This window comes from Dromiciops gliroides, chromosome 5 (assembly GCF_019393635.1).
Source record: "Dromiciops gliroides isolate mDroGli1 chromosome 5, mDroGli1.pri, whole genome shotgun sequence".
NCBI lineage: Eukaryota > Metazoa > Chordata > Mammalia > Microbiotheria > Microbiotheriidae > Dromiciops > Dromiciops gliroides.
The window spans coordinates 279942382-279954534 of NC_057865.1; the positions used below are offsets into that span (position 1 = coordinate 279942382).

General features: G+C 40.9%; 1 protein-coding gene across 1 annotated transcript in view; it reads right to left on the bottom strand.

Annotated features, from left to right (window-relative positions):
- PAH (phenylalanine hydroxylase) overlaps window positions 1–12153 on the bottom strand; it is a 68632-nt gene that overhangs the window by 35914 nt on the left and 20565 nt on the right. The window contains 2 exon segments of the mRNA XM_043966590.1: window position 207; window positions 754–842. Coding sequence (XP_043822525.1) covers window position 207; window positions 754–842 — 90 coding nt within the window.

Here is a 12153-nt window from a genome sequence, read left to right on the forward strand (position 1 = left end):
AAGGAAGGAAGGAAGGAAGGAAGGAAGGAAGGAAGGAAGGAAGGAAGGAAGGAAGGAAGGAAGGAAGTGTCATGGGGTGCAGAGCACCCCAGAAGTTCTCTGGGGCACATCAAGGAATCTTCTCCTTGAGAAACTAAACCAGAGGACAGATACCCTAGAGAGATAAGCAGAACCAGTTTGGACTGAGCTAGCTTTGGAACCTCCACCCTTCATTCTTGTCTCCCTTACCCCTGGGGAGATAAATTTGCATGTGGCTGAGGCCTTTGTGTCCTGAAGAGAGATCTGTAGCCACCCACCCAATTCCTCTAGTCACTACCAGTGGGGAATGGTCCTCCATTCCTCACCCAATTCCCCCAGCTACCACCAGTGGGGGATGGTCCTCCCTCACTAAAGGAACTTTCCACAGTCAAATGGTTACCCCTCCCCCCCATCAGTCCTCTATAAAAGTACCTGCCAGTCTCCTGCTCGAGGAGATTGGTACTTCTGAGCCAAGTGCTTTGTGCCCATCTCCCCATGAGAAGTCCAAGGATTTTTTTCATGGTTTCCCTTCCCCTGCTTCCCTTCCCTTGCCCCTAAATAAACTACCACCTCATTCTAACTACTTTTGTGTGCAAGAGGATGTAATTCTTTAAAGAGGAATTCCTAAGAACCCCAACCCCAAAACCCATACCCCATTTCCCCCATTACAGAAGGAAGGAAGGAAGGAAGGAAGAAAAAGAGGGAGTGAAGAAGAGAAGGAAGTACTCAACTTACTGGGTGATCTGCATCCAATTCAGCCCCATAGCTGAGAATCTGGTTGGCAAATCTATCAAGCTCCTGGATTGTTCTTGGGAACCATGGCACTGCAACATAGAAAGGTAAATATTTCTTTCAATTCATCCTCTAGACTTTAATAGGTAGGGCATGGCCAAAGGAGATTGAAAACCTTGTCATATCAATCATTCATGAAAGCAGGGACACTGATAACCCCTATCCATGAACACTACAAAAATGTGTGATATTGGTCTTGAAAGCCTGTTAGAGTTTCTTTTTCCAAGCAGATATCCTTTAATAAATGCTTTTCTTAATCTAATATTACAATTCCCCTATTGATGTCTCATTCTTCTGCTTCATCATAGCATAATGCAATCCTGGGCTCCTGGGAGATATTCTTATGGTAAACTAATTAGAAACTGGGAAGGCTTTTAGTATAGTATAGTCATCCAAGAACCATCCTACCTAAGTGCAGAGAAGAGCCTGAACAGGAAGGAATCTGGCTATGGGGAGACGAATTTGGGAGCCATAGCAACTAAGAAAGAACCTAGAACTTAAAGGAGGAGTCATTAACATGGGATCATAGATTTATAGAGAAACAAGATTTTAGAGGTCAATGAGTCCACCTCCCTCATCTTATAGAAGAGGAAACTAAGGATCAGAGAGGTTAAGTTACTTTTCTGAGATCACACAGCCAGTAAATGCCTAAGGCAAAATTTGAACTCAGAACTTCCTGGCTCCATGTCCAGTATTCTTCCTATTACACCACAATGCCTTTTCTTACCAATAGAACCCTGTATCTTTTCTTTTTTTTCTTATTTAGAATTTTATTTTCCCCCATTTACATGTAAAAACAATTTTTAATGTCCATTTTAAAAACTTTATATTCCAAATTCTCTTCCTCCCTCCCTCCCCAACCCCCCCCTCTAAGAATGCAAGCAATTCAATATAAGTTATATATGTATAGTCATGCAAAACATTTCCATATTAGTCAGGTTGTGAAAGAAAACAGACAAAAAAAACTTAAGAAAAAGAAACTTTAAAAAATTATGCTTCAATTTGTATTCAGACACCATCAGTTCTTTCTCTGGATTTGGATTGAATTTTTCATAAGTCCTCCAGAGTTGTCTTGGATCATTGCACTGCTGAAAATAGCTAAGTCATTCACAGCTGATCATCTTACAATATTGCTGTTACTTTGTATGCAGTACATTTCACTTTGCATCAGCTCGTAAGTTTTTCCAGATTTTTCTGAGAGCATCCTGCTCATCATTTCTTATAGCACAATAGTGCTCCATCACAATCTCATCTCACAATTTCTTCAGCCATTCCCCAATTGATGGGCATCTCCTCAATTTCAAATTCAACTTTTTGGTTTTTTATTTCTTTTTGTATACCAACCTAGTAGTAGTATTACTAGGTAAAAGAATATGCATGGTTTTATAGCCCTTTGGCCATAGTTCCAAATTGCTCCACCAACAGTGTATTAATGTCTCATTTTCCCCATACCCCCCTACAACATTTGTCATTTTCCTCTGCTGTACTATTATTCAATCCAATAGGTATGAGGTAGTGCCCCAGAATTGTTTTGACTTGCATATTTCTAATCAATAATGAGTTAGATCATTTTTTCATATGTTTATAGATAGCTTTGATTATTTTATCTGAAAACTTCATGTCTTTTGATCTTTTATCAATTGGGGAATGGCTCTTATTTTGATAAATTTGACTCAGTTCTCAATGTGTTTAAGAAATGAGACCTTTGTCAAACCAACTTACTTCAAAATTTTTTCATAGTTACTATTGCTTAACTGTATTTCCCTCCATCCAATTCCCTCCCCATTACACTTACTCTATTCTCTATCTCTTTTCATCCAGTCCCTCCTCAAAAGTGTTTTGTCTCTGACTGCTCCTTCCCCCAATCTTCCCTCACTTCTATCAACCTCCCCCCATTTCCTTATCCCCTTTCCCTCCTACTTTTCTGCAGGGTAAGATATATTACTATACCCAATTGAGTGTGTATATTATTCCCTCTTTGAGCCAATTCTGATGAGAGTAAGGTTCACTCAGTCCCTAGCACCTTCCCCCATCTTCCCCTCCACTATATAAGCTTTTTCTTGCTTCTTTAATGTGAGATACTTTACCCCATTCCACCTCTCCTTTTCTCTTTCTCCCACAGTATTCCCCTCTCACCCCTTAATTTTATTTTTTAAATATGTCATGCCATCATATTCAACTCACACCTGTTCCCTCTATCTAAATATACTCCATCTAGCTGCCTTAATAATGAGAAAGTTCTTCTAAGTTACCAAGTATCATCTTCCCATGTAGGAATGTAAACAGTTTAATCTTTTAATATCCCTCATGATTTCTTTTTCCTGTTTATCTTTTTATGCTTCTCTAGAGTCTTGTATCTGAAAGTCAAATTTTCTATTCAGCTCAGGTCCTTTTCATCAAGAATGCCTGAAAGTCATTTTTTCATTTAAATCCCATTTTCCCCCTGAAGGATTATATTTAGTTTTGCTGGGTAGGTGATTATTGGTTTTAATACCAGTTCCTTTGCCCTCTGTAACATAATATTCCAAGCCCTCCAATCCTTTAATGTAGAAGCTGCTAGATCTTGTGCTATCCTGACTGTGACTCCACAATACTTTGACTGGCTGCTTGCAATATTTTCAACTTGACCTGGGAGCTCTGGAATTTGGCTATAATATTTCTGGGAGTTTTCATTTTGGGATTTTTTTTTCAGGAGGCGAATAGTGGATTCTTTCAATTTCTATTTTACCTTCTGGTTCTCGAATATCAGGGCGATTTTCTCTGACAATTTCTTGAAAGATGATGTCTAGGCTTTTTTTTTTTTGATCATGGCTTTCAGGTAGTCCAATAATTTTCAGATTATCTCTCCTGGATATATTTTCCAAGTCAGATGTTTTTCCATTGAGATATTTCACATTGCCTTCTATGTTTTCATTCTTTTGGTTTTACTTTATTGCTTCTTGATTTCTCATAAAGTCATTAGCTTCCATTTGCTCAATCATAATTTTTAAGGGGTTATTTTCTTCAGAGAACTTTTGTATCTCCTTTTCCATTTGGCCAATTCAGCTTTTCAAAGCATTCTTTTCCTCATTGGCTTTTTGTACCTCTTTTGCTATTTGGCCTAGTCTGGTTCTTTTTGGTTTTGTTTTTTGTTTGTTTTTTGGGGGCAATGGGGGTTAAGTGACTTGCCCAGGGTCACACAGCTAGTAAGTGTCAAGTGTCTGAGGCTGGATTTGAACTCAGGTACTCCTGAATCCAGGGCCGGTGCTTTATCCACTGCACCACCTAGCTGCCCCCTAGTCTGGTTTTTAAGATATTATTTTCTTCAGTATTTTTTGTGTCTCCTTTACCAAGCTGTTGACTTTTTTTTCATGTTTTTCTTGCATTACTCTCATTTCTCTTTCCATTTTTTCCTCTACCTCTCTTACTTTATTTTCAAAGTCCTTTTTGAGTGCTTCTATGGTCTGAGACCAATTCATAGTTTTCTTGGAAGCTTTGGATGTAGGAGCTTTGACTTTGTTATCTTCTTCTGAGGGTGCATTTTTATCTTCCTTGTTGCCATAGGAACTTTCTATGGTCAACATTTTTTTCTGTTTGCTCAATTTCCAGCCTATTTCTCAGCTTTCAAAGTGGAGCACTGCTTCCGGGGTGTAGGGCACACTGTCCCAAGCTTCAGGGGGGTTGAGTAGCTGTTTTCAGAGATACTTCTAGGAATTTGTAAGCTTTTAGTTCTTCCAAGGTTGTATGATTTAAGGAGAGGTATATTTACTACTCTCCTGGCCTGTGCTCTGGTCTGCAAGCAACCACAGGCCTGCTATTCTGCCCTAGAACTATGAACAAAGTCTTGCTCTCCTGTGGCTGCAAACTCTGGTGTGCTTGTACTCCTCCCCTACCTGGGACTACCACCCAATACTGTGACCTGGATCCAAGTATGGGCAATACAACAGAGTCCTGCCTCAGTGCTAGCAAAGGGATCCCTATAATCTCCTTCTTGCCAATTATTTGACCCCCTTGCTGTCTGTGAATGGAGTTTCATAAGCAGTTGCTGCTGCTGCTGCTGATTCAGAGGTTCTTGAGATCTGCTCCTGGTTTCCTGGGGTTTGGTCTGCACTGCTGCAGCCTGTGCTGGGCTGCACTCCACTCTTACCCCTGTTCAACAGACCTTTCATGCCCAGCTTCTAAGGTGTTACTGGCTAGAAAATTATTTCAACGTGTCTTTTTGTGGGTTCTGTTGCTCCAGGAATTGTCTTGTGGCATTATTTGAAGGTATTTGGAAGCTTCTCGGGGAGAGCTCAGGCAAGTCACTTTCCTCTCCTATCTTGGCTCCACCCCCACCCCCAGAAACCTTTATTTTTTCAACATAATTCAATTTCCTCATTTTACGGATGAGGAAATAGAGATACTAGTGGTGAAGTGATTTTCCTAACGCCACATAGTTTATAAGTGGTAAATCCAGGAACTTCTAAAGCTAAATGTAGGGTTAATCAAGCTCTGGAGCCAGGCATTCAAGGCTCTCCACCATCTGGCTCATTCTACCTAGCAAACTTTATTTCCCAGTATAACTCAATAGAACACCTCCCTTTATGTTTTCGTTGCCCCCCTTTAATTATCTCCCTCTCTTCTCTCCTTCCCCCAACACCTATGTCCATTTCACACCCTAAGTTCCTACCTTCAAGCATTATGGCATGATGGGAAAATGGCTGCATTCATAATCAGAGAATCAGGGTTCAAAACCCCCCTCTACTACTTTCTTTCTTTCTTTTTTTTTTGCAGAGCAATGAGGATTAAGTGACTTGTCCAGGGTCACACAGCTAGTAAATATCAAGTTTCTGAGGCCAGATTTGAACTCAGGTCCTCCTGAATCCAGGGCCTACGTTTTATCCACTGTACCACCTAGCTGCCCCCTTCTACTTTCTATCTGCAAGTTATCTTACTTTTCTGGGCCTCTTCCAAAAAATGAAGAGGTTGGACAAGATGGGCTCAGAGAGAAATTCCAAAGCTATAATCCTTTGCCCACTCTTCTCTGCTTTTCCCAATTCTGTGGATCCTTCAGGAATCATATCAAGTCCTACTTTCTTCATGAAGTCTTCCTTGATTGTTTTAGTCCATCATGATCTCCCCTGTCCCAAAATCATGGTGTTCAAAAGAAAGACCCACTTACTATCCATGTGACCTTGGTCAAATTAATAATCCTTCCTCAGTTTCCTCCTTTGTAAAATGAAGGGGTTGGACTAGATGACCTCTGAGATTCCTTCCAGTTCTAATAGTCTATGATTCTATGATTTTATAAGTGAGATGGAAATATTCACTCTGTTCACCCGTGGGACCTTGGACAAGTCACTTCCTCTCCTGAGCCTCAGTTTCCTCATCTGTAACATTAGTGGGTTGGTTTGGATGGCTTCTGGTGTCTTTTCCAGCCCTATTAGCCTATGGTCCTTCCAGCCCTAAATATGTCCTCTGCCTCTAGGTTCAATGTGCTTTGTTCAGTCATTTTTCAGTTGTTTTCAGTCACGTCTGACTCTTTGTGATCCCATTTGGCATTTTCTTGACAGAGATGTTAGAGTAGTTTGCCATTAACTTCTCCAGTTCATTTTACAGATGAGGAAACTGAGGCAAACAGGGTTAAGTGACTGGCTTAGGGTCATACAGATAGTAATTGTGAAACTGAATTTGAATTTATCTCCAGGCCAGGCACTCTATCCACTGTGCCACCTGGTTGTACCTGTACATATGTGGTCAAAGGAAGGGCCCAAGGGATATATAGATTAGCATGAGGCCTGGGATTTTGTTTGTTTGTTTGCAGGGCAGTGAGGGTTAAGTGACTTGCCCAGGGTCACACAGCTAGTGTCAAGTGTCTGAGCCCAGATTTGAACTCAGGTCCTCCTGAATCCAGGGCCGGTGCTTTATCCATTGCGCCACCTAGCTGCCCTTTGAGGTCTGGGATTAAGTCTGCTAAAGTATAACCTATACACTGTTGACTATTCTGTCCTTCCATAGCACTTAAAGCATTGCACTTGGATTATGAAAAACCTAGGTTCAAATCCTGCCTTTCATACTTGTTAGTTGTGAGACCATGGACAAGTAGCAGTCTTTTAAGCCTCAGTTTCTTCATCTGTTAAGTGCGAATAATAATACCTGTAGCACTTAGAGAGTTATTGAGGTTCATATGAGATAATATACACAAAGCACTTAAAATACCATATAAGTCAAGTTTAATTATTGTTGTTATTAAAGGGTATAATGAAAGTCACATAAGGATGTTAGGATCAGAGATCTAGAATTGGAAGGGACCTTGGAAGAAATCTAGTTTAACCTCTTCATTTTACAGCAGGGGAAACTGAGGCTCAAAAGACTCCTGGCACAATGAATGCCAGCTGTAGAGCTGTAGAGCTGTGGAGCCAGTAAGACCAAGGTTGGAAGCCATCTAACCTAACCCCCTCATTTTATAATGAAGAGAACTAAGACCCAGACCGGGAAAGTGATTTGTCCAAAGTCACAACTAGGAAGTGATTGATATTTGCTTTAAAAGTAAGACATGGGGGCAGCTAGGTGGCACAGTGGTTAAAGCACCGACCCTGGATTCAGGAGGACCTGAGTTCAAATCTGGACTCAGACACTTGACACTAGCTGTGTGACCCTGGGCAAGTCACCCCCATTGCCCCACAAAAATAAAATTAAATTAAAAAAAAAAAAGTAAGACATGTATGTTCAGAAATTGCTCAAAAGAACATGCCTCTGTTTCTTCATCTGTAAAATGAAACAATTGAGCCAGATGGTCTCCACTTCTAAATCCTATGATTCTGAGTATATTGCACTTATGATTGGGAGATCCCTTTCATCTAAAGCTATGATCCCATGCAAGCTCAGGTGAGATAAGGCTTTGGGGTGCCTGGAGCTGGGGAGCTGTGGTTTCTTCACACAAATAATCATCATTGCATCTAAAGCATGTTAGAAGGGAAATGCCTTGGACAGCAGAAAGGACATTTGGCTTCTCCCCTCTTCCAATCATGGGATCCTCCTCACTGAGTCTTAGAAAAGAGCATTGGTGACATCTAGTGGCCAAATAACTGAGGCTGATGCTTCCTTGGCATTGGTGGCCTTAAGACCTAAGCACAATGCATAGATGTGTTGTTAAAGAGACAAATGTTAATCAAAAAGGTATTTAGGGGACATTAAATTTAAAATATCTTCCACAGAGCTAGGAATATTATATGCTATATTAGTTAACTCCTGAACTTACAGAAATAAGCTACACCATCAAAAAAATAATAATTGGGGCAGTTAGGTGGCACAATGGATAAAGCACCGGCCCTGGATTCAGGAGGACCTGAGTTCTAATCTGGCCTCAGACACTTGACACTTACTAGCTGTGTGACCCTGAGCAAGTCACTTAACTTTCATTGCCCCACCAAAAAAACAAACAAAAATTGCTAGCATTTAAATATGGGAAGCAAGGGGGCGCCAAAGTGCACATGAGCACCAGTCCTGGGGTCTGAAAGACTCATCTTCATGTTCAAATCTCTCCTCAGACACTTATTAGCTAGGTGATCCTGGGGAAGTCACTTACCCCTGTTTGCCTCAGTTTCCTAATCTGTAAAATGACCCAGAGAAGAAAATGGCAAACCATTCTAGTATCTTTGCCAAGAAAACCCCACATGGGGTCACAAAGAGTTGGACACAACTGGGAAAAAAGCATTTAAAATGAAAGCATTTAAATAGAACTTTAAGGTTCACAAAGCATTTTACAAATGTTATCTCTTTTTATTATCCTTACAACAACCCTGGGAGATAGAAGCCATTATTATTCCCATTTTAAGATGAGGGAACTGAGGCAGGCAGAAGTTAAGTGACTTATCCAGGGCCACACAGCCAATAAGTGTCTGAGGCAGGATTTGAACTTACTGGACTTGACAGGTAATTTTCTTGGTATAGGGAGCTCCCAATATGCAAATCCCCTTTATCTATGCAGATTGGTATCTGCCCTGCAGTTTATAGTCTTAGAGGGTTTATTGGGGGGCACTAACAGATGAAGTTAGGTGTAGGAAGACTAGAAAGGTTGGGAAGACCTTCAAATAACAAGTAACTTTGTATTTTATGCTGAAAGGAATAAACTGGAGTTATTGATGGACTGACATGATCAAACCTGCACTCTAGGAAAATCCCTTTGCAACCTAGGGGAGGATGGATTTGATTTGATTTGAGACAGGGAGACCAGCCAGAAGTCTGCTGTAGTACTCCAGGAAAGTGATGAAGACCTGAACAAGATGGTGGCGATGGGAGCAGAGAGAAGGGACAGAACAAGATTTAGAAACTGATATAACCCCCGATAACTCTTAGGAGTGACTAGCTGGCAAAGGTATTATCAACATTTTACCAATTAGGAAACTGAGGCCCAGAAGGGGTGAAATGATCTTCCCATATTCACATGGGAATGTATTAACTGGCATGTGTTGTTGTATAATTTCAGTCATGTCTGAGTCTTTGTGACCCGTAACGATTGGAATGACGCCACCTGCTGGAGACTTACTGTAGAAGAGTTCCACCCATGAAGTGAAGGTCTTTGAGGGCAAGACCAGGAGTCTTTTCTTTGGTGGGAGGAAGTGACGCGGGCGAGTGGGAGGAGGAAGGAAGAGACTGAGCGCCAGTCTGGCGCTCAGTCTCGCGCTCTTTCCTGAGGACGCTGGTGGAGCGGGGAGCTAGAAATGTGCTCTCCCTTTAATAGATAGGAATCTAGGCCTTTTCTTCTCTCTTTACCAAACTCTTATTCTCCTTAATAAATGCTTAAAAGTCTAACTCTTGCTAAAGCTTATAATTTACTGGCGACCACTCATTGGATATTTTAGACAGACTAGCTAGGATTTTAGCCCTAAACAGACCCCATTTAGGGTTTTCTTGGCAATATATTGGAGTGGTTTGCCATTTCCTTCTCCATCTCATTTTACCAATGAGGAAACTGAGGCACACAGGGTTAAGTGACTTGCCCAGGGTCACAGAGCTAAGAATTTTGTCTTTGAAGGTGTCTTGGAACTCAGGTCTTCCTCACTCCAGGGTTTGTGCTCTATCTATCGCACCATGTAGCTGCCCATGTGTTAAAGCAGGCTATAAAACCAGGTTTTCTGACATCAAGTCTGAGCTGCTTAAGCAAATCCCTTGATACTGTGAACTCTTACTATGAATATGGAGCACAAGCCGAGGGCAGAAACTGTCTTTTTTTCTGTGTATCCCGGGCACCCAGCATAGTCACTGGCACATAGACGGCATTTAATAGATGCTTACTAAATTGAATGAGCCATTTAATATTGACAAGGTCACTGGACTGGAAATCAGGACCAAGCTATATTCCAGCCTCCCCATGGCTACTAATTAGCTGTGTGAAGTTGGTCAAATCATTTCCCTTCTCTGGGGCTCAGTTTTCTTCTCTGTAAAATGAGGGGATTGGACTCAATGATATGGAAGAACTCTTTCTGCTCTGCTAGCTTATGAATTTAGACAATATCTCTTGATAGCCATGGGAAGGATTAAAAGAATCCGGGAAAGAGGATACTTCAAGGATATTAATGATTCAGCTCTAGTACAGTATAGTAAAAAGGTCCCTGTCTCTGGAGTCAGGGAATTTGACTTGGGTTCAAGTCCTCCTGAATCCAAGGCCAGTGCTGCCCTAGCTTCTTTTACTGTGTGTTGTAACCCCACATGGGGTCATGTAACAATGGGGGGGTTGCAAAACATTTGGCAACAGTAAAAGGTTATGATTACCTATTTTATATGCCTACATACCGTGGGTCATGTAAAAATTTCTGGGGCAAACATGGGTCACAAGTGGAAAAAGTTTGAGGAGCCCTAATCTATGCTCTCTCCTGCAAAAAGAAGGGAAAATAATGTCCAAAAGGCCATTTTAGTGGCCTATTTGTTATTCCCCAAATGGACACTAGATGGCAGCAGAAGAAAGAAAGTTAGAACTGTAGGAGATGGGACCAGAACTGTTGAATGAAAATCCAGATGTGTACTTATAAAACATCGAACAATTTACTTTAGAGCTAGATGGGATCTTCTAGATTTTCTCATCCAAGGGTGTTAGAATAGAATATGAAGTTAGGAGAGACCTGGGTTCAAAACTCACCTCTAACATTGGCTATTTGACCCAACAGGAAAGATTTTATTGCTGAATCTGTTTCTATATCCGTCAAATGGGAATGATAATATCCATAGTTCTTGCTACCCAGACTTGTTGTGAAGAACTAATCAAATAATGAATGTGAGGCATCTTGTAAACTTTGAAGTCTTATATAAATGTTATTGTTATCATATATGTTGTTCTTATCCTCATTTTCAGAGGGGAATATGGCAACCCAAGGAAAGGAGAGCTAAAAAGTGACTTTTGTGAGCCTATGATAGTTTGTTGTATCCTGACCATTGAGTATCTCCTATTTGTATTTAAATCCTTAGCACAAAGCAGAGTCCCATGTACATAGTAGGTGCCTGAAAAATCCCTGTGATTAACTGATAAAAACAGGAAGAATTTGAAATAGCTCAGAAAGGATTCAGACCACAGAGGTTAAACAAAATTGTTTCTTTCCACCCTATCCCCAACTCAGTAACTTCTTTGTCATCACAGTCTCAGCCAAGATTTGGTCCAATGAGGTTGTTATTATTGTTCAGTCATTTCAGTCAAGTCTGACTCTTCGTGACCCCATTTGGAGTTTTCTTGGCAGAAATACTGGAATGGTTTCTAATTTCCTTCTCCAGCTCATTGGATGAGGAAAGTGAGGTCAAAAGGGTTAAGTGACTTGCCCAAGGTCCCACCGCTAGTAAGTGTCTGAGGCCAGATTTGAACTCATGAAGACAAGTCTTTGTGATTCTACACTCTATCTACTATACCACTTAGCTGTCCCCAAGACACACTATCCCTAGGTTTAAGGCAATATGTCCAGGCAGTCCCTTTTAAAATTCCCATTATATGGGAGGGATTAAGTAATGGGGATTAGTGTTTCTCATTATAATCAGCATCAGTGTGGATTCTTTTTTTTTTTAATTAACAAGCTGTCTACCTCAAAAACAGGGGTCTGAAGAAGAAGCCACAAGCCAAGTAAATTTGGGTTTAGAGTGGGGAGAAGTTGTAAACATGGGATATTACCTAAGTCTGCATTTGAACTCAGGTCTTCCTCCCTCCAGGGTCAGAACTCTATCTACTTGTGCCTACACACACACACACACACACACACACACACACACACACACAGGCTCATCAGATAAAGAGAGAAGGTATGATGATGGTGGTGGTGGTGATTACAATATCAACAATAATAAATAGACAGCTTTTATATAGCACTTTACGGTTTGTAGGGTGCTTTAAATAAGCAATCTTAT